Source organism: Sarcophilus harrisii, chromosome 4 (genome assembly GCF_902635505.1).
Source record: "Sarcophilus harrisii chromosome 4, mSarHar1.11, whole genome shotgun sequence".
Lineage (NCBI taxonomy): Eukaryota > Metazoa > Chordata > Mammalia > Dasyuromorphia > Dasyuridae > Sarcophilus > Sarcophilus harrisii.
The window spans coordinates 251,067,428-251,091,840 of NC_045429.1; the positions used below are offsets into that span (position 1 = coordinate 251,067,428).

General features: G+C 33.2%; 1 protein-coding gene across 4 annotated transcripts in view; it reads right to left on the reverse strand.

Moving 5' to 3' along the window:
• Positions 1–24,413, reverse strand: part of PRIM2 (DNA primase subunit 2) — a 342,100-nt gene that overhangs the window by 19,652 nt on the left and 298,035 nt on the right. For all 4 annotated transcript variants that reach the window (XM_031964687.1, XM_031964688.1, XM_031964689.1 and 1 more), the window contains exons 11-12: positions 21,603–21,729; positions 15,628–15,710 (exon numbers count right to left, since the gene is read on the reverse strand). In XM_031964687.1, the coding sequence (XP_031820547.1) occupies positions 15,628–15,710; positions 21,603–21,729 (210 nt within the window). The remainder of the gene's footprint in view (positions 1–15,627; positions 15,711–21,602; positions 21,730–24,413) is intronic.

The following is a 24,413-nucleotide window of genomic DNA, read 5'->3' on the forward strand; positions in this document are numbered from 1 at the left end:
AATGGTCTATTCTGAACACCTATTAGGAACATCAGCCTATCTTTTGTAAATACAATTTGCTCTCCAATTGTGCTTCATGTAATCTCTTCAGTACTGCACAAACTCCCATTCTTATCAGCAGAGTGCAATGTTAGCTGAAATTCTTTGAGTTACATCACCTTTTCCCCTACCAAATAATCAAAATATATACTCTGCCTGCTTATCAAACATGGTAAATTGCTGGAATTAAGAGATAACCTCAGGAAGGAGGAAAATAAATTCTTGGGAAATGTTAATTTCTACCCCCTATTCAAACAGTTGACCTTTGGTGTCCAATAGTAGAATGAATGCACTCTTAAATCCCTGCCATGCTCATTATTGGATATAGCCTTACAGGTATTGACAGATGTACAAACAAATTACATTTGCAGAATGGATCAAATCACAGGACCCAGCCAACAATGTGTTTAACTGCATTGTTTTTCTGTTATAGTCCTACAGATTTAATTTCTATGTTTTATGTCATTGACATTTAAATCCCATATGTAAAAGATGGAGGCCCATGCCAACAAGCTCCTGAACCCAAATATGGGCACCGTCATCTGCACATATGATCTATCCTCTTGAATCCTTGTAGCAAAAAATTTAGAAGAAACAAAAATATATATTTACATAATAATGAAGAGAAAAACACTTGCCAAATTTTTGCTAAGCAGTATAGACACTTCTGAGCTCATAGTCTCATCAGTGCTGTGCTTCCTGCAAATATAAACACAAATGAAATGGTACCATGGAAATGAACCTGTCAATATTTCTTGGGAAGTATCAATTGTACTTATAAATTAGCAAGTAGGAATCAAAATATGAATATCCTTATCTGTACTTTTCAAGTAGAAATCTGTAGGAGCAAAAAAATGTTAAGTATAAATTGGTGAAGTAAGATTAAAATCATAAACAGATATAAGACCTTAATTGTAGAAGTGGAATGCATTCCTTAAAATGATAACATGTAAGAGCAAATCTAGTGTTAATGGTATGTACAATGGAAGCAATGTGGTTCATGAAGTTTTATTTTGTTTTGTTTTGTTTTTTGCCAACCAGCAATGTTAATGATCAGGAAGAAGTAAGGAGGTAACATGGTATACTTGACATAGTATTGGCCTTAGACTCAATAAGACTTGGGATTGAATCCAATATCAGCCATTACTAGCTATTATATAGCTGTAGCCAATTTACTAAAACTGTTTTCTTCTTTGAAAAATAACGATAACAACAATATTTATAATACCTACTCAAAAGAATTATTGCAAGACTCAAATATAAAGGGGTCTGAAAGCCTTGAAGTATTATGCGTGCCTGCACACCCACACAAAATATCAAAAGATTCATGCATAGTTATTCCTATGTGAACATTTACCTGCCTATTCTCATTAATTTTTATAGTAAAAATAAATGAAAATAAATGATTATCAGTAGAAAAAATAAATCATTAACATCTTGTCTCTGTATTCCTAAGCGTATAGCATAGTGTCTGGCATGTAAAGGATACTTTAAAAACACTACTTTTTGAAATTAAATTTTATTTTTAATTAGCAAAAAAAACAACAACAACAAAAAAAAATGACTTCTCTCCCACTGAGAAGTAAAAGCAAAACCCATTATAAACATACACTGTAAATTATATTCAACTTAGATATGCAGTTTGCTTATTAAAAATATAAACAGTAAATTATATATTAATTTTGCTAATTTTGATTGACTATAGAAGAAATGCTTGCCACCACTTTTCCTAATTAGTTCACCTCTGGGCTCAAATTCTTAATACCTTCTGATGATAAACCTCTACAAACCTAGCTAGGATAGTTTTCAGATGATAAAAACTTAGTCTGCCACTCTAATCCTAGGTTATTTACTGAGGGGAAAAAAATTTCAAATCAACAAGAATTTACAAAACATCTACTCTGTTCTCTGTGGTAGGGATTCAAGGACAAAGCAAAAGGGTCCCTTGTCCTTGAGGATTTTGCAATTTAGTCATGTAAGACAACATGCACATTTATAAGCATATACAAAATAAATTCAAGATAATTTTGGGGGCAATTAAGTTGAAACCTGAGAAAATCATGAAAAGTCTTCTCCATAAGGCAGAACTTAAGCTGTTTTGAGGCAAGTGAGGGAAATTCAGAAGCCTTCCAGGTGAGCATTCCAGGAGATGGGAATTGTAAGTGGACCACAGAGTAAGTGAAAAGGAGTAAATCTTAAGTAGCCAAGAAAGGAAGGCAAAGGCCAGAAATGGAGGCTTTTAAATGTCAATTAGAGGACTTTATAGGATGGATCAGTATTAAAGAGGGAATAAGAGATTACAAAGCTTAAATTCTTTTTTATTTTTCTAATTAGAGACCAGTCTTTGTCAGAAACTATAGATCCATACAAATAGTAAATTTGACAAATGGACAAATTATAAATCTACTTTTTTTTTTTTCCTGGAAGTTGCTACTATTTTAAAATAGTCTCTAAAGAGGGAGAGAAGAATAATCTAACTAAGTTAACAATAGTATCAACATAAGCACTACCTACTAATTTGGTTACTAATGACCATTAATCACTTATAAAATATCCACAGACATTTTTGGCAAATGTCAGTTTCTTCAGATAGATTTATATTCTTAATGACCAGTTTAGACTTGGAGTGGCATCCTCCTCTTAAATCCTAATGTTCCTTTTCATTCCTGGCCATCTGCAACTTCCTCTCCCCCTTTTGCTCTAGTGACTACTAATGAGGTTAAGATGATTGTTTGGCAGTGGAACCTAACCACCTGGCCATTAGGTCTTTGGCTTCAATGGCCAAGATGTTTTACAGCTAGAGATGTTGTGCCCGATAATGAGACAAGTTGCTAATCTTTTTCTAATTCAAGGTCATATTCAGTATCAATTTAAAGTGGCTGCCAACATAGATTTTTTTTTAAGCTCAATCTTTCTAATATGAACCTAGTCTTTTTTTTTTTTTTAAACTTCATTTCTAACCTTTCTTTATTTCAAAGGTGATAGAAAATGTGGTAGAGATGCAGGGGCTGGAACAACTTCATGTATTATGGCTTGTTCTTGTTTCTAACCCACTCAGCAAAACAGTCTGTGCAAAATGCCAATGACCTTCATTTAGAGGAAAGTGCCTTCTAATGTTGTTGGGCATTTAATATTTAAAACAAAAACAAAAATTGCACATAAAGAACTTTTCTAATTCATTATTATTTTTGTTTTCATTGGGTAGAAACACATTTTATCAGTTGTCTGATTTAGAACATATCATATTTTCAATGAATTAAACTAATTCCTATTTTTATCAGTATGAATTCTGTCTTTTGTTGTCTTCATGTTTAAAAGTCACCCCTCCCCCTTTCTAGTCTTTTTTAGCCTAACATAGAACTAGAATGTTTACAATTCAGAAAAATGGTGAATTTAACCCAACTCTTCCTTTAGAGTTAAGAGGCAGAGAGGACTCTGGGAGAACACCTTACCCTCACTCACTCCACATATCTTGTCAAGTGCCAAATTTGTTGTTTCTGTTTCCAAAATACCTCTAGACAAAACTCTTTACCTTCTTTCATATAATCATCACCCTGATTCAGTCTTATCACCTCTCCCTTGGGTGACTAAAGTAGCTCTCTAATTAGTCTTGACCCAAATAACTCTCCATTCTAATCTATTCTCTATCTAGGTGCCAAAGTGATTTTCCCTATATTAAGTCTCCTCTCAATAAACTCCAATACTTCTCTATTACCTTTATGATCAAATACAATAAACTCTTTTGTTTGGCATTTAAAGCTTTTAACAGAATAGTTCCTTCCTACCTGTCTAGTCACAATTAGACTCAGATTAACCAGGAAAAGAGAAAAAGAGAGAGCTGATGACTTTGAACAGCCCTGCCTCACTTAAATTCTATTCATGTACAAGTCAAAAAATTACTTTCCTGGTATCATTGATCTTCTTCAAGAACAAAATATGAACACATTCTCAATGGACTCTATAGTCCAGCCATACTAGTCTATTTATTGCTCCTCAGACAAGATGCTCATCCTCTGCCTCCATGCTTTTGTACAGGGTGTGCCCCCTGCCTGAAATACCCCCATTTCCAAATTCGATCTCTTAAAAACACTGGTTTTCTTCAAGATTCTGCTCAAGTGACATCTAATATAAGAGGACTTCTATCCAACCTCCACTTCCCTCAGCTACAAGGGCATTCCCTCTAAGGTTACCTTGAATCTCTTCTATAGGCATGTTATAAACACCTGTTTGTGTAACTGTTGTCATCCCCAATGAGAATAAAAACATGAAACAAAAAGAATACAAGAATCATACGGACAGGAACTGTTTCCCTTTTTTTTTTTTTTTTGAATACTCAATGCCTAGCATATGATGAATGCTTATTAAATGCTTATCCAACTGATGATTTCAGATTTTCAACAAATTTGAAAAATATATTAAGAATGGTTAGTTATCTTAGGTTTTCACATAACACACAATTTTTTACATGTATTATGTGAAAACCTAAGATAACTAACCACTCTAATATATTTTTCAAATTTGTTTGTTGAAAATCTGAAATGGGCCTCAGTCACCTACTGTGTGACCTTGATCAAGCCATTTAACCCCTTTTTTTCTCAGTTCCTCAGTTGTAAAATGAATAGAAAAGGAAATGGCAAGCCATTCCATTTCTTTGCTAAGAAAACTCCAAAAAGAGACATAAAGAGTCAGACATGATTGAAAATGAATGAACAACAACCTTTTCCAGGCTACCATTCCATATAACACTGAAAAAGTCCAAAAACATATGCAACATAGAACACCTGTGGACTTCCCACTTCCATGAAGGGACAAGTTTAATGGCTCTTCATTCAAGTCCTACTTCATGTTTATAATTTATATTTTATATATAATTTATATTCACTTTTTAAGTTTTGGCACCCATATATAATGTTTTAATTACTGGATCCAACTCAGTCTCCATTTTCAGTTATATAAATTTCATTCAAGTAAGTCTACAATGTTCTAAGACTTGATGCAAACAGTGGTACACGGGAACAACTGGAAGACTTTTCACTCATAAAGAATCTTTCCAACTTGGATTTTGTATTGGATTTCCTTTGTGTCATTAGCAAAACCTTTGATCCTTACAATAATCTTAGAGAACTAGATGCTATATCATTTTTATAGACATTTTACAGACAAGAAAACTGAGGAAAACACTGTTTTAAACAGTGACTTGCCCTGTACCACACAGCTATAATCAGAGAATCACTAGATAAGAAATCTTTGTCTTTCAAGAAATACTATATTATTCTGAAATAACATAAATAGTGGGCACCTAAGGGCCACAACAGATATATCACTAGGCCTACAGTCCAAAACACATGAGTTCATTAAACATTTACTATTTGTGTGTCCTAGACAAATGACAACCTCTACTTGTCTTAATTTCCACAACATAAAAATGGAGATAATAATAGCACCTATCTTCCAGGGTTGTTTTAAGAATCAAATAAAATAATAACTGTAAAGCATTTAGCATAGTACATAGATAAATGTAAAGCATTTATCATAGCACATGATAAACATTATATAAATATTAACTACTACAATTCCTAGAAATCTTGTTGAAAGAAAAAAAAATTACTCCACTAAATCAAGTACTCCAAAAAAAAAAAATCAACTAACAATAATAGTGTAGGATCTTATGTACATTAAGTTTTTCAGGCAATTGTATGATGTTAATTATGTAGTGTGCTATGGAAAATCAAGGACCCACTTGATATATGTACAGGTTATTCTTAAAATTGAAAATAAATGCAAAAGTAGGCACATAGGCCCGTAGTCATCATTTTCTTGGCTATTTTTAGTTTTGGTATAAATATCTTCCCCCTCCCTCCCTGTTCCTTGGCTATCTTTACCTTCTTTGAGTATTTTAAAAATTGATCCCTCAATTCTTTCGTAGGCCTCCTCTTCATATCAGACTCTAATCTAATCCTGCAGATTTTTACTTCTACGTACTCTTAGTGCCATTTTTACTTCCTCAAAACTCATAAATAAAAGTAATGTTAAGTCAGATAGTCAAAAGGAATTTATTAAACACTTACTATGTGTCAGCTTCTGTGCTTCAGGAATACAAAAAAGGACCAAGAATTCCCACTTTCAAGGAATTTAAAAGTGCAATAATTCAACAGTCCTTGAAGATGAGTGGAGGATTAGAAAGAAAAAAAAATTGCAAAGAACTGAAAAAAAAAAATAGGTGCCCATCTACTGGGGAATAGCTAAACAGATTATAATATATGCATTTAATGTAATATTACTGTTCTATTAAAATGATAAATATAAATAATAAAAAGCATGAGAAGATTTCTATGAACTGATACAAAGTGAAGGAGATAAGAAAAACAATATAAACAATGACCAGAATAAAGTAAACAGAAGTAATAAAAACTAAATTCTGTGTAATTAAAATGATCAAGCTTAGGGGCTCCAAATAGATAGAATAGATTTATCTTTCTTCTTTACAGAGATAAGGGAACAGGGTATAAAACACTGAATATAATGTTGAAATAAAATGATTGAAAATAAATTGATTAGTTTTGCTAAATTGCTTTCTCCTTAATCTACTCCATCTTTTTTTTTTTTTTTAATTTATTTTAATGGATAGATCTCTAAGTAGGAGAGGAAGGGATATGTTGAGATATGAAGGAGATAAAAAAACAAATTTTAAATCTTTGTAGATCTTTTATTTTTTTTTTGTCTGTTTTTCATTTGGTATCATCCTAAAATGCCCTCAGAATGACTATGCTTAGTTGGATTTCTAGTCAAGAATTTTTAAAGCTGGTTTTATCCTTTACTGCTTTTCCCTCTTTTATTAGACAACACTATTCATAATCTTACAAAATCCAATGTAATATTTTACAGATAAGTTTGTATTCTCAACCAGTATGGCTCTTGGCTGTCATAGCTCTTCACTAGGCTAGTAAGAAATGGCTGCTCACTAGGTGTTCTTTTGGTCTGCCCATATAAGCTATTTATACGCATGTTTAAATATCTAAATAAAAGCATTGCAATCAGCATTTTTTCATTAATCTATATTCTTTTATTCCAAGACACATTTAAATAGGTCAGACTGTAGTTGTTTTAATTGCACATCAAATAATCCTTATTTTTATTATTTTTTCTTAGCTTTGTATGAATTTTGAACTTTGTTCTAACAAGTCTTGACAGCTCACAGACTGCTGATTCATAAATCACTTCCACAAGTCATATATTTCCTATTAAAAATAATCATGATAAGAGTATTTCTTGAAGAATGTTTCATGATGTTTATAGGCATCAGATTTTTATAAAGTCTATACGTTTCTGACCTCTATCATTTCTCATTCCAAAGTCATATTTTCAAACTTATTTTTCACTATCCTCACTTATTTCCACCTTTGCACTGAAGTTATCATTATATGATGTATAAGCACTTATTATTATATCTTTTTAGCCTTAAAAAAGATTAACCATTTAATTAACCATTAATGTCTATAGCTCAGCTTCTTTAACTGTGGCTTAAGACCCTCTCATAACTGAATTGGGGTAGCAAGTCACAGAATTATAATTTATTATCAGTACACGCTTGATTTGCAAATCTATTTTATTTACCTATCTATACACCCAGGATCATATAAAATTTTCTCAGGTGAAAAGGGGTCTCAAGTGGAAAAAGTTTTAAGAAGACCTAGTCTATGTAATTGATACTAAAAAAGTAGTACACTCTTAGAGCAAAATTGAAATTGAAGTCTAAGAAACTTCACTTTCATCCCTTGTTTGAAATAAGGCTAGATTTAGATGTCATATATGTAGAGCTGGATAGTATCATGAAAATCATCTTGTTTAAGCTTTTAATTTCACAGAAGAGGAAACTGAAGTACAAAAAAAAAAAGTGAATACTTCAAGGATTGACAGGTAGTCAGTAGCAGAACTGATATTTGAACCCAATTCAGCTGCTTCCATAACCACTGTTTAGTCTATAATAACATCCTCCCTTTATAATTATTAGATCCACACTCTTCCACTGCAATATCCCTAACAATAACAAATTTTTCCTCTCACACTCATCCTGCTGTTATGCAGGATGAATAATTAAATTTTTTTAACTGTAGGCAATGCATACTTTTTTCCACTGAAAAATGTCAAATTATTTTAAAGCTTTTTTTTTTTTTTAAATCTTAAGTAAAATCTCATTCATACTTAGGACTAGCTATGGCATATATCATTTGATTTATGCAGCTATTTTCCTTCCAACCTAATTTATCAACATTGCCTCATTAATCTTCAAATCATTATTTATCTTCATTTTTACCAAGAAGTTAAAAGAGTCCCAGAGAAACTCTAATCAGTTGTTCAATGACAGGCAAAGACTTTGTGACCAAACCAAAAAAACAAGTCAGGCTTTTTGAGGCTAGTTCTAAAACTTGCCTTTCCAGCTCTTCCTTAATATCTCCTTGAGATTCATCAAGAACAATACACGTTTTTAAATACAACATTAAAGGGAAATCGAATACAGCAATCAGATTGACTATTCCCATTTCTAGGAATCAGAGGAAATGCTCTCTAGAATGAAATAGACAGGAACTGGGGTTTTGTTTGCTTTAAAGCAGGTGCTGGGTCATGAGGTAATGGAAAGAGTGAATACTATTTCCCATTGATAAGGATGACCTACCAAAGAAAATCATAGCAATGTAGGATAGATGGGATTTATATGAACATTCGGTAAGGTGTCACTTAGATTTATCTTTACCATAAAGTCTCCTTGACATAGTGTTACTTTTAAGTCTTTCAAAATGTCCATTTTGAAAGATTTCATCATTAAAAAGCATTTACCAGTTTCAGATTTAATGCAGACAATAACTGCCTCAGGATTTTATGACAGTGAACAATAGTGTTTTAACCAGCCTCCCAAGAAGTACAAAGGGTGGGCAATTTTTCAGTTTCTGGCTATGATGTCACTGTAATAATTTCTTGAAAATATCTATTGGGTCTGGTTTTACTTTTTTAAGAAATCATTAAAAGGGCCAAAAAGTCAAGGTTCTTTTTAAAAATACTCTATTCCTTTTCTTCTCATGGGAAAATCTAAAAAGAGAGAAAAGAAATTCTTAGAAAACAGTGCTACATATAAATATATATGCTAAATATAAAAATATATTTATTGAAACCTACTATGTGCTAGATATTGTAACAACAAATACAAAAGAGAGATAGTACCAGGCTACACGGAACTTGACATACACTTTGTCTCACCAGTCTTTCTGAAACTACTTTAAAGAGGCTGTATCACTTGCAATAAAACACAACAATATCAAGAAAAATGTGAAAACAAATTTTAAAAGCTTTTTAATTTTTTAATTTAAAAGCTTTTAAATTGGTCCACTGCTAGAGATTATTTCATCACAAAAGGAAAATGGTTAGCTAGAAATAACAATGGAGAATATTTCCAGAATTGATTACATGGATTAAAAGAAATGGGAATAACTGTAAGCATAAATTCACAGATTCTTTTTATATAATTTTAGATATTGTCAAGATTTTATGAATGAGCAAGCTACTTAACTACTGATTGCCTCAGTTTCCTAAACTGTACCAGGTGAATAATACAAGATTGTTGTATGTAATGTTTAACACAGTACCTGACAGAGAGTAGGCACTTAATACATGCTTATCTACTCCCCTTACTCCTTTCCTTCCTCATCTGTAATCTTTCTAATCTGCAGCCAAAGGTCCTAAGTTGTATCTTTAGTCTCATTTTAGAGTTAGTAATATTGAGGTATAGAGTTTAAATAACTTGTCCAAATGGAAGGAAGAGCTTAAATAAGAAATAAGAACATCTGAATCTCAATTGAGATGAATATGAATACATACTCACATTTTGAATATGGAGGTGGAATTACATAATATAATCATCTATCATTGGCCATGGTGCCCTACTGTGATTTAATACCACAGTAAATTATGCATGTGACTAAACCTAAATATACCCCCTTTCAAGTGGCTTTTATTTGAAGGATCAATGAAGAATTTCCCCCTCACTGAACAAAAACAAAATGAATACCTGAAAATGTCCTACAGGTATAACACTATTTACTAAGGCTTCAGCTTATTAGAAGTATAACGGTAGTTCAAGCACTCTTGCTATTACCCTAGGAAATAAGTATGCTGAGCTACTCCAAAGGCCTAGAATCAGGGCACGGCTCACAACGAGATGCTAATTTCATTACAGCATATATTACAATGCACAACCAGCCCCTTGCACTTGTCTGTGGATGGCAATTATTGTTGTTTATTGATCAAACTCAGTCAGGGTTTAGATGTGTTATATGTGATTAAATTCTAATCAAACCCAGGGAGGTACAGAGTGAGACAACTTAGCTATTAAAATGGCAGGGCACACAGCAAAGCTGTTAGGACTGCCAGCTGAGGAATTTCAATGTGAAAATTTCATGGATAAGCTCTTTTGACAAGTGTAAGGATAAAATACAATATAGATGAATTAAAAATGCATAAGAAAAATCTCATTCAGTTAAAGTGCAAAAACAACAAATTTTGAAATGATTATTTCTATAGATTCTTTTATTGCTAATATCTATATCTCCAATTACCAATATTTCTACCCTAAACACAAACACATATTTCAAGGAAATGGGAAGGGGAACTTGTTAAAATACAAACAAAGAAGTCTTCTGAAGAGTTCTAACCTTTAAAAAGTCTAAAATAGGCAGGTAGATATGGTAGCTAACCTGGTAAGTATGGTTAGCTGATCAAATTTTTAAGACTGCCAAAATAATTGTTATTTCAATAGAAAAATCCCACTGCAAAATGAATCAAACCATAGTAAGATGACATTGAAAAGCATTCTATGGTGTGTGGGTGTTGGGAACATTGAAACTTTTTTTTTTCTGGGACCCTAAAACAGAAAAATGGAAGCTTTTTAAATAGACTATTTCATTTCTGTCTTTGTATCACTAGCATCTAGCACAAACATCTCTTCCATGTTAATGGAGAAATTGTCTTAGTTTATACCTCATGAGATTTGATTAGAATTTAAATGCATATAACACATAAGCAGATAGTAAATAAATGATTTTTTAATTAAAATTGTAAAGAGAACAATAAAAAATAATGTATTAAGTATATAAGGCATTGAGTCCTAAAGAAAATAAGCAAGGAAGATTGAAATTAAAATGCATGAGAGAGGAGACATGAAGAAATATATCAAAGGAACAGGTGGTAGTAGAAATCTGGGAATGAAGGAGACAGAGCTAAAAGAAAAAAAAAAATGCACCAGGAGAGGTACTGAAGGTACTATCAATAAAGTATGAAGAAAAAAACAACCCATATACTTCTTAATAAAATGAGGGAGCAGAACAGTGAGGGAAAAAATGAAGGGACTATACAGATTTTTAGCCTAGAAAGGAGCAATTCAGGAAAGATATAATAGTTTTAAATTTTATGAGAGGGGCTATCATGTGAAAGAGGGATTTTTTTCTTTTTTTAATAATCTTATTTCTATTGATATTTTATTTTTAAAGTACCTCTATTTCTTCCTCCTCCCTTATCTAGAAAACTATCTTTTATAATGCCTGACTTCCCCCACTATCCCCAAAAAAGTTTTATTCTACTTATCTGAAAAGGCAAAACAGGACCAAGGGAGAAAAGACAAATTCAGGCTTGATATAAAAATAAACAAATGGAATGGGCTACTGCAGAAAGGTAATAGGTTCTTCATCATTGGATAACTTCAAGATGGGGCTGAGTGATCATTTGTCAGGGATAATACTGAAGGAATTCCAATTTAAGGATTGGTTGTACTAGATGGTTCACTGATGGTCTGTCTTTGAGATTCTGTGACACTGAGCATATCAACAACAAAACACAATGAAACTTTCATATTGTCTTTGTAAAAGAGCACTATCATAAATATGGTTCAAATACACACAGATTTAAATCCGAGCTCCATCACTTATACCTCTGTGAAGTCAGGCAAGGTCCTTAGCCTTTCTGAGATTCAATTTCCACATTTGTAAACTGGACATAATAATACTTAAAGTACCAACTCTCTTAAGAGTTGTAGAAAAAGAACTCTGTAGTATTAGAGTGTGAAATAATATATTATAGAAATTATATTTCTATTAGCATTTTAGAAACATCCCTGTGTTAATGTGCCAAAAAGATTATTTCAATAGAAAAATACCACTGAAATATGAATCAAACTATAATAAGATGACACTGAAAAGCATTCTGTGGCATAAGGGTGTTAGGTTTATTGAAACATTTATTGGCCAAAATCATCTAATACCATTATAGATCCAAATTTTTTCTTTCCAATTCTAAAGTATTTTTCTTCACATAGGATGTAAGTTCTTTGCAGGCAGGGAATTTATGTTTCAATGTCTTCCAGGACCTAGCACAATGGATGGCATAAAATAGGCATTGATTGCCTACAAGACAGCTTCAATGATCCAGGATTGAAATCGGGCTGATTCAGAAGTGTCTCTTAGAATATACAGGACATAGCATTGTCATCCACATTTGCTCTTTACAATACTCTATGACCTAGCTCTAGGCACCGAGCTGACCACAGACCAATCCCATGAGCTTTTTACTGTGCTCTCCAGAAGTTTCAGCAATGAGGGTAACCCAGAAAGAAATGGAAAGGAAATCCCAGATTACCTCTTGGAATCATGCCTGGCCATTGATTTTCTCATCCCTATATCTCTGAATCTTAAGAGATGGGCAACAAAATTGAAAAGAATTTCAGAGTAATCATTTACTCAAGTCTCCATTTTCTCAAGCTATAAATTTTTCCAAGACCTTTAAACTTAAGCGTGGTATACAACCGTATCTGCCTCTGTACATATGGCTAATTCATTTATTCAATTAATAATTATTAAGCATTCATCACACATATAGACTTGGTTAGCCACTGAATAGAATAGAAAAGCTTTTTTTAAAAAATGAATTCTTGATTTCATGGAAGTTACAACCTAAATGTGGAGTTGAGATAAACTGCAATATTCTTGAGATACTAAAATGGGCCTGTGATTTAATGGATAAGGGTAGTCCTTCTGATAATGATACAGATCATAATTTACCTATTCCTGCCCATGCTGTGCAGCTCTTGTCCATGTCCTTGCACAAGTTCATTAACGTAATAGAGTTCTTCTACAACGATTGAAAATGAGAGATTATGAACATACTGACCAGATATTTAATGCTCTCTACACATAATCTCTGCACATCTTTTTTGTTTATACATTTCTTTGATATCATCCTTTATATGCTTTTCTTTTACTATTTCCTATTTGTAAGGGTTGCAACCTGTTCACACTCATCACGAAAACTTATACTGGAATATAAGATAAAATATAAATACTACATTTTCTTAAACTCAATCCTCCAAGCTCCAGGAAATAATCAGAGTGACTTCTTAGTAGACAAATGGAAAGAAAGCCCAACCTCTTCCTGGTGTCATTACCTTTGAATTTTTTACCAAAAGGTAACACTCTATAAATTATTAAAACAAAGATAAAAGTTATGATTTGACATCACCATCAAGGGAGGCAAAGGTGGAAATAAATGGGGCAAATGTGGTATTGGCCAGCATGATACAACATAGATCAAATCCAACTTCCACTGTGGCCTCGCCTGTCTTGACAGAGATTCCAATATCAAGATTCTGATTATTTGATGTATTTCTGCCTATTTAAAATAAAGAAATCTTCACCAAGAAGTTCAGACCATAAAACATCAATAAATGGCTACAGTTTTCCTTGGAAGCATTCCAGTAGTGAATTTTTAATGACTTTTGGACAATAAAATATTTAGAAGCATTCATAATGGAAAGATCTAAATGCACCCTTGTCAAAAAGCTTCTACATGGACCCTTCATTCACCAATACATTCCTCTTAAAAACAGACTATAACAGCTACTACATTTTACCCTACAGGGAGCCATTCACTGAAGGTATTCAAAAAAAAGCAAAGTATTATTGCCTGCTAATTACCCATGAACTACACATTCATGTTTATTTTAAAAACACAATTAAAACACAGATCTAGAGGTATGGTTAGAGCAGTAACTTGACAACAAAGAATAGAGCACTGGACTTGGAATCTGGAAGACTTCTCATTATGAGTTCACATCCAGTTTCAGATACTTCCTAACTGTGTGACCCTGGGCAAGTCACTTAATCTTCTTTGCCTCAGTTTCCTCATCTGTCAAATGAGCTGAAGAAGGAATTGATAGATTATTGCAGTGCCTTTGCTAAAAAAAAAAAAAAAAGTCCAAATGAGGTCACAAAAAGTCAGACACAACAAAAGAAGTATAATGAGTGAGTTGCTAATTCATTTCAAATATATAAGGAATTTCAATCAGTAAATGAATAAACCACTAACATGTACAATATTATGTTCTGGGGATACAAAATAAAAAAAATTAAACAGTCCCTATCCTTAAGGAACTTACATTTTATAGCTAAAGAAATGTTGGAAGGACAGAGTGAAAAAAGGAAAGAGGAGTAACTGAACTCTGTCATTACTATCTGTGTAGCTACAAATTAATTAACAAGTATTCATTAAGCACTTAAGTGAGGGTGATTGATACAGATATTAAGCATCTACACCAATTAGCTGAGGAATGTAAGCAACATTCAAACAAGAAGCTGGAAATAGAAATATAAATTAACATCCATGAATGAAATTAAATCTGAATTTTCACTGTAAAAGGCAGAGTTGCCTTTGGTGATTAGAATTCTAAAATAAATCCAAACTTATAAAGATGTATAATGGTTTTTGGACTCTAGCTCTCATATTCACCTTGTTTTACATTAGCTTGAAATGTTATCCAGCTCCCTTGACACCCCAACCAACAGAGCAGTACAGAAGATAGTCTGCTACATCAATACATTAAAACTTATTTTTCTGACAAAGCAGCTTTATTTTTTTTGAAGTTTTAGAAGATATTAATAACAGCGACTTTTGCATTTTTAGGCATTCTTTTCCCAGCAACTGTTTGTAACAAAGGATTAGATCTAATGAACTATTAACAGAATTTTAGATTAAACAGTGTGACAAGTGATGCTTATTAAAATAGTCACCATGGCTCACATTATCTTGGGTTCTGCAACACTGATGACATTAAAAAAAATTTCCCCAAGATGAAAAACGTTGTCATTAATTTTCAGCTTCATTAGCAAGCCTTAATAGGCTATTCAAAAATTATTTTTAAAAATGGCACCAGTTCTCAATATGAAAAAATAAAGAAACAAATATAACCACAAATGTGGGTTTATATGCACATGTGCATATGTAATTTCCAGCTTACTCCATCACCAAGCCAAAAAGGGGGATAAATGACATCCAGAAGACAGAAGAACCAGAATTTCCAACAAGAGATTTAAAAAAAAAAAAAAAAAAAAAACAAAAAAAAAACGAGGCTTTGGCTTAATTCATCTAAAAGATAGGCAAATTGGCAGTCTACTTGACAAGATGCACGGAGAACTACTGTGAAGACATTAAATGAAACTGAAAGGAAGAGTCTGACATCTCATTAACAAGGCCTTGGAACAAAATCTGACCTACCTGGTTTATTCCAGTTTGAGAGATCTTGGATGACTGGAGCCTCTGCTTCAACAGCTCAGGATCACTGTGGCGGAATGGGCACCCTGACAGCCAAAAACACCAGCAAGCGCACAAATGAGGCTATTTACCCAGGAGTTAGAACAATAATACACTCGAGAGACTGACTAAGCTCTTCTTAATTGTCTAACAGCTTATTAATAAAAAAGTTAATTACCCATGTGTGTGACTGCTTTGCTCTTTTATTTATTTATTTTTCCCCAAGTAAAGACTCCAACTGTATGGTTATCGGGGCGCTTGCAGACTCAAGAGTTACATAAAGCATTACAACACAAGTAGGCTGAGATTCCCATTTTATGAGAGGAAAACAGTTTTAATTAGGTTCTTAGCTAATAAGCAGAAAGATAATCATAAAATAGCTACAACCTTACTCTAAATTCCTAAATTTTACCAATTATTAAAAAAAAACAACAAAAAAAACTAGGCTCAAATATATACTCTGCCCCACCTCACTCCCAAATATACCATCTATCTATCTCACTAGGGATAGATTTATATTCAAACCTTTTCTGCAAAGATTACATTTATTTTCAAATATCCAAAGCTATCACAAAACAAAACTCAGAAAGTTGATCAGAAATTGCTAATGTAAAGATAAACAAAGACTATTATTACTGGCCTTAGTACTAATAATAGATATTAAATTCAGTAAACTAGCAAATTTTAAAAACTTTTTTAAGTTTATACACATAGGATCATATTATTTCTATATTACTTCATAGGAAAACTAAGTAAATGAGGCCTCCTAGATATACTTGCATTAAGAAAAAATAAAATTAAAGTAACAGAAGCAATAGTAGAAGTTTGGAAACTTAAAATAATTTAAAATGGTGGGTAAAATATTTTTAAAATTATTCTACCCTCTGAAAAACGAAGGCAATGAGTCTGTAATATAAAAACTAATGTGAAAATATATTAAATTAAAATATATACTGTTGTTCTTTTGAGCTACATAAAGACAAATCTAATTCCTCTCCCACAGAACTAAGCTTTAGATGATTGAAAGTAGGTATTAAATTCCTAGATGTTGTAGTAGAAAGAGTCTGGCCTAGAGTCAAGAAGTCCTGAGTTCAAATCTGATCTAAGACACTTCCTAGTTCTCTGACGCTGGGCAAGTCATTTAACCCTGTTTCCTCAATTTCCTCATTTGTAAAAAGAGCTAGAAAAGAAAATGTCAAGTACATGCAAAAAAACAAAACAAAACAAAACAAAAAAAACAAACAGGATCATGAAGAGTTGGACATGACTAAAATGACTGAAGAATAGCAACTGAGTTTCCCATTGTTTTTTCTTTTATGGATTAAGTGTGAGAATTCTTGCAGCTACTCTTTATATGACATGATTTTTAGACCCTTAATTATTCTGGTCTGAAGGTGTTACATTTAGGCAAAGTTTCTTTTGAAATTTAGTATTTTGAATTGAACCCAAATCATCAGTTGTAATAAAAATTATTAAATCGGATATGTAGTTCCATATTTTTCTTGTAAGAGGGGGAAAAGGGCAGCTAGGTGGCACAGTGGATAGAGCACTAGCCCTGAAGGAGGACCTGAATTCAAATCTTATCTCAGATACTTACTTCCTAGCTGTGTGACCCTGGGCAAGTCACTTAACCCCAATTGCCTCAGCAAAAAAAAAAAAAAAAAAAAGGGGGGGGGGGGAGAAGGTAGGGTTATTGAAATATCAAATAGCCAAGGACATCCCTTGCTTTTCCAAATAATCTTAATTATAAATGAAGCCCGGAAAGGATAGATGATTTCCACAAGTTAAAAACAGATGATGAGTGACAGATTGTTGTTGTTCTGTCATTTTTCAGGCATGTATAAATCTTCCTGACTTTATTTAAGGTTTTCTTGGCAGAAATATTAGAGTCCTTTACCATTTTCTTCTATAGCTCATTTTACAGAAGAGGAAACTAAAGCAAACAGGGTTAAGTGATTTGCCCAGGGTCACAGAGCTATTAAGTGTCTAAGGCCAGATTTGAACCCAGAAAGATGAAATTTCTGCCTCCAGGCCCATCCCTGTGGCACCTACCTGTCCCAAGCAGATCTAAAATTTAAATTCATGTCCTCTGAATCTAAATCCAACCTTGTTTCCATAACACTTTGTTGCCTCTCTAGGCTAACAAGACAATAGCAAGAGGCTCTTAAAAAATGCTGCACACATCAAAAGGAACAAGGGGGGGCGGGGGGGGGGGTTGGGAGGGGTTTCCTTGCATATTTGTTTTTAATTATCAGAAAATGGAAAACAAAATGATAACCCACTGCTTGGTACAAATGATGCATCAGAAAACTAGGGAATGGGAGATGTACTTAATTTTTGCCTTCACCTTCATTGTGGACAATAAATGGCGATTAAACTGGAAAGGGTCAAACATTACTAAGAGAGATCCAAAGACTGATTTTTGAGAGAGTAGAAGTGTTATAATCATTTTCAATGACTTCAAATATTGAAGCACAGATAAGTTACATCCAAGGGCACTGAGAAATTTTACAGATATGATCATAATACCAATTTCTATCTCTTTCTAAATTTCAATCACAGGAATCCTTTACAAAGGCCAGATGGGAAGAAATAACAATTTCTATAATGCTTACTGCTTTGCCAGACATTCTGTTAAGCACTTTACAAATATTATCTCATTTAATTTTAGATTTTAGATTCTATGGAAACCTAGGAAGTGCTAGGAAAAAAAGGTACTATTCTGGTTTTCCAAAAGAGGCACAGAAGTGGAGGAGATTTTAGAAACTATAGCTCAATTAGTCAACATGCTATAATGGATTATTAAGTAAATGGGGTGATTTCCTGTGAATTCTTAAAAAAGAAAACAATGACCATAGATTGAGAGCTATAAGAGACTTTGGAGACCATCTTGTTTAACCCTCTCCTTTTAAGATGAGAAAATTGATTATCAACCATAATTTGTTGAGGCGGATGGGCACTAATTGAAGTGATATATAATGAATCATGACATTTATCCCTGAGGGGGTAGCTTAAAGCCTAGGAGAAAGGTGGGATATGTACATATAAAGATAAATAATATTAGGCAGTACATGTTTTAAAAAATGGGAGCATCTAAAGATCTCACCATCTATATGGAATGAATTTTCCATCTGAACTCTCTGCAGGATATCTTCCTTTGAACTGAAGAGGAGAAAGAGAGTGTGCCAGATTGAATTTGGGAAATTATGAAATACTTTTTCAATGATCTCATGCTAATTTGCTACAAAATTCCATCTTTTTTCTATAAATATTCTACTGTCTTACCACATGTTTTCTTTTCATTATTACTAAAGGGCATCATGAGATTACAAATAAGCAGTGCCAGACCAACCTCATTTGTTTTTCATTAAGAGGTATTAGACTGATATACTGAGAAATTCTTTAATTATACCATCTTTTCAATCAATCAATAAACATTTATTAAACACCTACTTAATGTGCTAGGTACTATGATAAGCACTTTACCAAAGTATTTTCAAAAGTTTCTCATTCTATTCTGCTTGCAAAATGATGAGATGTGGACTGAGTGAAAGCACAGTTGGATAAATTAAATGCCAGTTGATATAACTATATCCAAAATTGTTGAAAATTACAACAGCAAAGAAAGAATCTGTCATGTGGCATAAATACAAAGCCCTGGGTACTGTTCCATTCATCTTTTTTCTTATAAACGACTTAAAGGCATAGAATGCATTCCTGTCAAAATTTGCACGTGATACAAAGATAAAAGAGGTAGTTTACATTCTGGATGAAAGAATTTATATTCAAAAACATCTTTTTAAGCTGGATTTATGAAACAAAACAAGCAAGATGAAATTTAACAGGGATAAAAAGTAGTGCAGTATGTGTTTAATGCAACTACACAATTACAGGATGAGAAACAAAGAACTTTATATGGGAAAAAAGATACAGAGGGTTTTATTTGACCATGAGTTCAATAAGAGTTAACTGTGGCAATATTGCTGATAAAGTTAATGCAATTAACTATATTAATAGAAATATATTGTCAAAGTTAGTAGAGATAATAGGACCATTATATTCTGTACTAGTCAGACCACAACTAATGTGTTGGGTTCAATTCATGGTATTACATTTCAAAAGAGACTTTATCTAAATGAATAGCGTTCAGACCAGAATGGTGAAGGATCTAAAAATTATGTCATATAAAAAGCAGCTACACAAGATCACTACATAAATACGTATACATATATTGGATTTAACATGTATTTTAACATATTTAACACGTATTGGACTACCTGTCAGCTAGGACAGAGGGTAGGGGGAAGAAGGGGAAAATTTGGAACAAAAGGTTTTGCAAGGGTCAATGTTGAAAAATTACCCATGCATAATGTTTTATAAATAAAAAGCTTTAATTTAAAAAATGATAATAATAAAATAAAATAAAAAGCAGCTACAGAAATTGTCAATGTGTAGTTGAAAAAAGAAAAAAGACTTAGGGAGAACTTAGGGTTTTCATGTGAGAGAATTAGGTTTGTCCTATGTAGTTCAAAAGAGCAATATATGGAAATTTAAAGGGAGAAGGATTTCTGCCTGGATTAGGTAAGAACTTTGTAACAATTACAATTGTCCATAAATAGAGAGGAATCCTGCTTTGAGTAGGAAGTTCAGCTAAATAGCCTTTAGATTCCATTCAAACTAGGAAGAAGAAGGGATGAGAGTAAATGACTTGTGTGGTAACTTCCATTTCTAACAGTTATTTTATGATGTGATGAAAACATTAGAGGTCAGAAAAGTAGAAATATGATACCTGTTTTGACTTCATTTATCAAGAAATGACAAATATCAAAGGAGGACTGATAGTAAAACAAAAAATCCTTTGGGCAATCAAAATTTATGTGCCTAAGGCCTACACTGATCACATGGGTTTTACTCCAAAAAGCCATCAGGGCCTCATTTAGGGACCCTTTATTCCGATTTTGGCTTCATTATTTGGTTCACTATCCCATAGCAGAACAGGAACAAGAAATTAAAAGGCCACAAAAAGCAGAAACATTTGACAGCAGCAAAAAGTTGTCAACAATCACATCTGTGGGGCATCACTTGTAGAATATGTAATTAATATTCATAAGGATTACTATCAAGAAAATTTAGATAAGACTATAGTTTAGATATATGAGACTATACGGACTATAAGAAAAGTTTACATTATACTCTGATTAATCAAATGTTGAGTAAATTTGTAACATATCTTAAAGATTTTGATCAAAAATGGTCACAATAAAACCACAGGGACCATAAAGGCATAAACATTTGCTTTTCAGGAGAAAATAATATTTCATTAACCAAGAGTAGAGAGTAATTTTACTCATCTTTATGCAATATACTTGAAACTTAGGTTAGGAAAAAACATCATAAGTTAACATCACAGATCACAAAATCTGTATATGAGAGTTTCTCTTTTAAAAAATAAATTTGAGGGGTGATTTAGAGTAACATTTAGAAATAGCCATTTAAATATGTAAGTTAATCATGGCTTATTAATTATATCATAGTCATGAGAATAAGGTGCACATTATTCCTGAGATGTCTTTTGAAAATTAAACAGCAATGCTTTTCCCTGGTATTTCAAGGCAAAGCTTTGAAAATCTCTGTCTTTTGAGACATCCTAGCAGACCAAGAGAAAGAGACAAAACAGTGAATGGGAAGAGAGAGAACGCACCAAAAAGCCTAGTCCTGCACAGACAGAAATACAGCTGGATGCCTTTCTCATGCCTGACCTAGTTTGTTAATAGGGCAAATCAACAGAAGAGTAACAGAGCCCTCACTTGACAATGATGAGCAACATAAGCTACAAACGAGTTCTTACCAGTAATGCAGGAAACCATTAAATGTCTCCAGTTTCCTGGGGAGCCCTTGAGTTCCTGTCCCTTACAAAAACATCAGGTATAAGCACTCACCGTGATAATCCCCTTGGCTCGGTGGATTGGTTAGTATAATCTTCATGCAGCTGAATGGTGTATAGTCTGTCCTTTTGCCTTCCTTACCATAGCTATGGCGGATGTTGTAAGCATAGCCTTTGTCGAACTGAGTGGAGAAAATCAAAAGAAGACAGTGGAATGTAAATATATATTGTGCTAGGGATATCAGCCTTAATGTTGCATAGGTCACTGTAGCAAGAGGGAAGCAAATGTCGGTTAGAATGATGAGTTAATGAGCAAAATGAGAATTATCCAGAGCAAATAAACAATACTGAAGGATAAGTACATAGCCATTTTCCTCCAACAAACCCATGATTTCATCAGTGTAGAAAATACCTGGTAAAGATTTCCTTTAGTCCTGCAGATGAACACTTGCTCAGCCACTTGGAGCATTAGAGCTGCCAAAAGCAGTGAGGTGCTACTTAATTTTCCCAGGGTCATATATATTGAGTGAGACTTGAATCCAGTCTCACTGAGATTCTGAAGCTAGCTAGCTATCTTCCATGTCCGAGGTATCAAACCCAAAACAGTCTGGATCCTCCTCAGTGCTGCCTTAAAATGTAATTAGGAAATATTTAACAAAATAAATAAAAATAGAATAGAACATAGATGATATGGATTTGTATTGTTCTAAATAAAGATGAGGCTCATAGGAAACCTAGTGTAAAGCTTAAACTCTGTTTAGGGCAATGTTGATTGCCCTAATGTTCTTGATTGTGGTGTCTCTCTACATTTTAAAAGTCATTTGGGTATTATTGATCATTTTAAGGAGGAAATATTATGTAAAGGATAAAGTACTAGATCTGTAACCAGGAAACTAATTTTTAGCTGAGCAACCTAGAAAAGCCACCTAACTTCTCTAAGTCTCAGTTTCTCTATCTGTAAAATGTAAATAATAATAATAGTATCTAAATCAGACAGTTGTTAGGAGTAGCAAATGAAATGATGTATGTAAATAACTTTGCAAACTCGAAAGCATTATGTAAATGCAGGTTATTACTGTTAGAAATGATAATGACAGTTAACAACAACCAGCATGGTACCTGGCTACTCATTGACGTCAACAAATGACATAGTCGATTGTATCAGTGTAGTTATGGTAGACTGTGGCTTGGACTTTTCTCCCTTTACATTGTTTTCCTTGGGGATTTCCCATGAATTTAATTACCATCTCTATGTTGATAATTCTTAAATCTTCCTATCCTGCCCCAAACCTCTCATCCTGCCTTTCTCACATCTCAAACTATATGTCCACTAGACATCTTAAATTCAACATATCTAAAACTGAGCTCATTTGTCTTTCCTCCTAAACCCTCCCTTTCTTTCTTACCATCACTATTACCATAGAGAACAAAACTATCTCCTGGTCCCTCTGGCTCACATCTAAGGGGACATCCTGGATTCTCATAATTACCTCTTCACTCACCCCCTATCCAACATTTTGACAAGGTCTGCCAATTTTACCACTGCTACACTGCTTGCATAAGCCACCCTAGTACAGGTCTTCATCATGTCAAATTTGGATCATCTCAAGTCTGCTGGTGCAACTATGTGCTTCAAGTCTCTCCCTGCTCTAATCCTCCTTCACCCAGCTACTGACATGGCTTTCCTAAAGTGCAGGTTTCATTATGTCATCCACTGCTTAATAAAATCCACTGGTTCCATATCGCTTCCAGGACAAAATACAAAATCCTCTGTTTGGCTATCAAAGCCCTTCATAACCTAACCCACTCTTGCTTTTCTAGTCTTCTTTTATTGTATTCCCCAATGTGTATTCTTGGATCCAGTGACACTGTCTCCCGATTGTTCCATGAACAAAACACTTTAACATCAAATCTGGGAATTTTAATCTGGTTGGCCCCCATCTCTGCAATGCTCTCCTTTCTCTATTACAACTTCTCACTTCTCTGGAATTTTTTAAATCCCAATGAAAAACTCACTGGAAGTCTTCCCAAATACCTTAATTTTAGTGCCTTCACTTTGTCAATTATTCTCTATTTATCTTGCAGATAGTTTGCATTGTATATATTTGTTATTAAATTGTAAGCCCCTTGAGTGCAAGTACTGTTTATTTTTTAACATGTATAGGACTGCTTGCCATCTGGGGGAGGGGATGGAGGGAGGGAGGGGAAAAGTCGGAACAGAAGTGAGTGCAAGGGATAATGTTGTAAAAAATTACCCAGGCATGGGTTCTGTCAATAAAAAGTTATAATCATTCAAAAATAAATAAATAAATAAAATAAGTCAAGGGCCTGGATTCCTGGGGGGAACAAAAGCATAGGAAGATGACGGAAAATATTAGAAAACATGCTTTATAGGGCTAAAAAAAAATTGAAGAGCTTAATAGCTTGTAAACTACTTAAAAGTCTTATACTTGCTTATAATAAACATTTTCTTCAAAGAGAGAGTTGAAAGATCATGGATATGATAGGCACCAAATAACATCACAAAATTGAAACTGACTATATTTCATGACAGAAAATAACTAATTATTGATGTGAAAGCTATTTCCAAATTAGTTATCTATGTACATTCAGGCTATTGATTGGAAGAAAATATCAAAATCAACACTAAATTAAAAAAATAAAGATTGGAAGAAGATACCACAAGTCATTAGATTACTTGTCCTATTCAGATATGCTGGTAAATGTGCAAAATAGAAAATAGGCAAAAATTAAGATTTTGATTTTAACTGTCACCATCTCTTATAGGAATTTAGCTGCTGTAAAGAGTCATCACCACAATGAAATAAAAAATACCTAGAAATTGACTTAGATAGCAAATACAGGA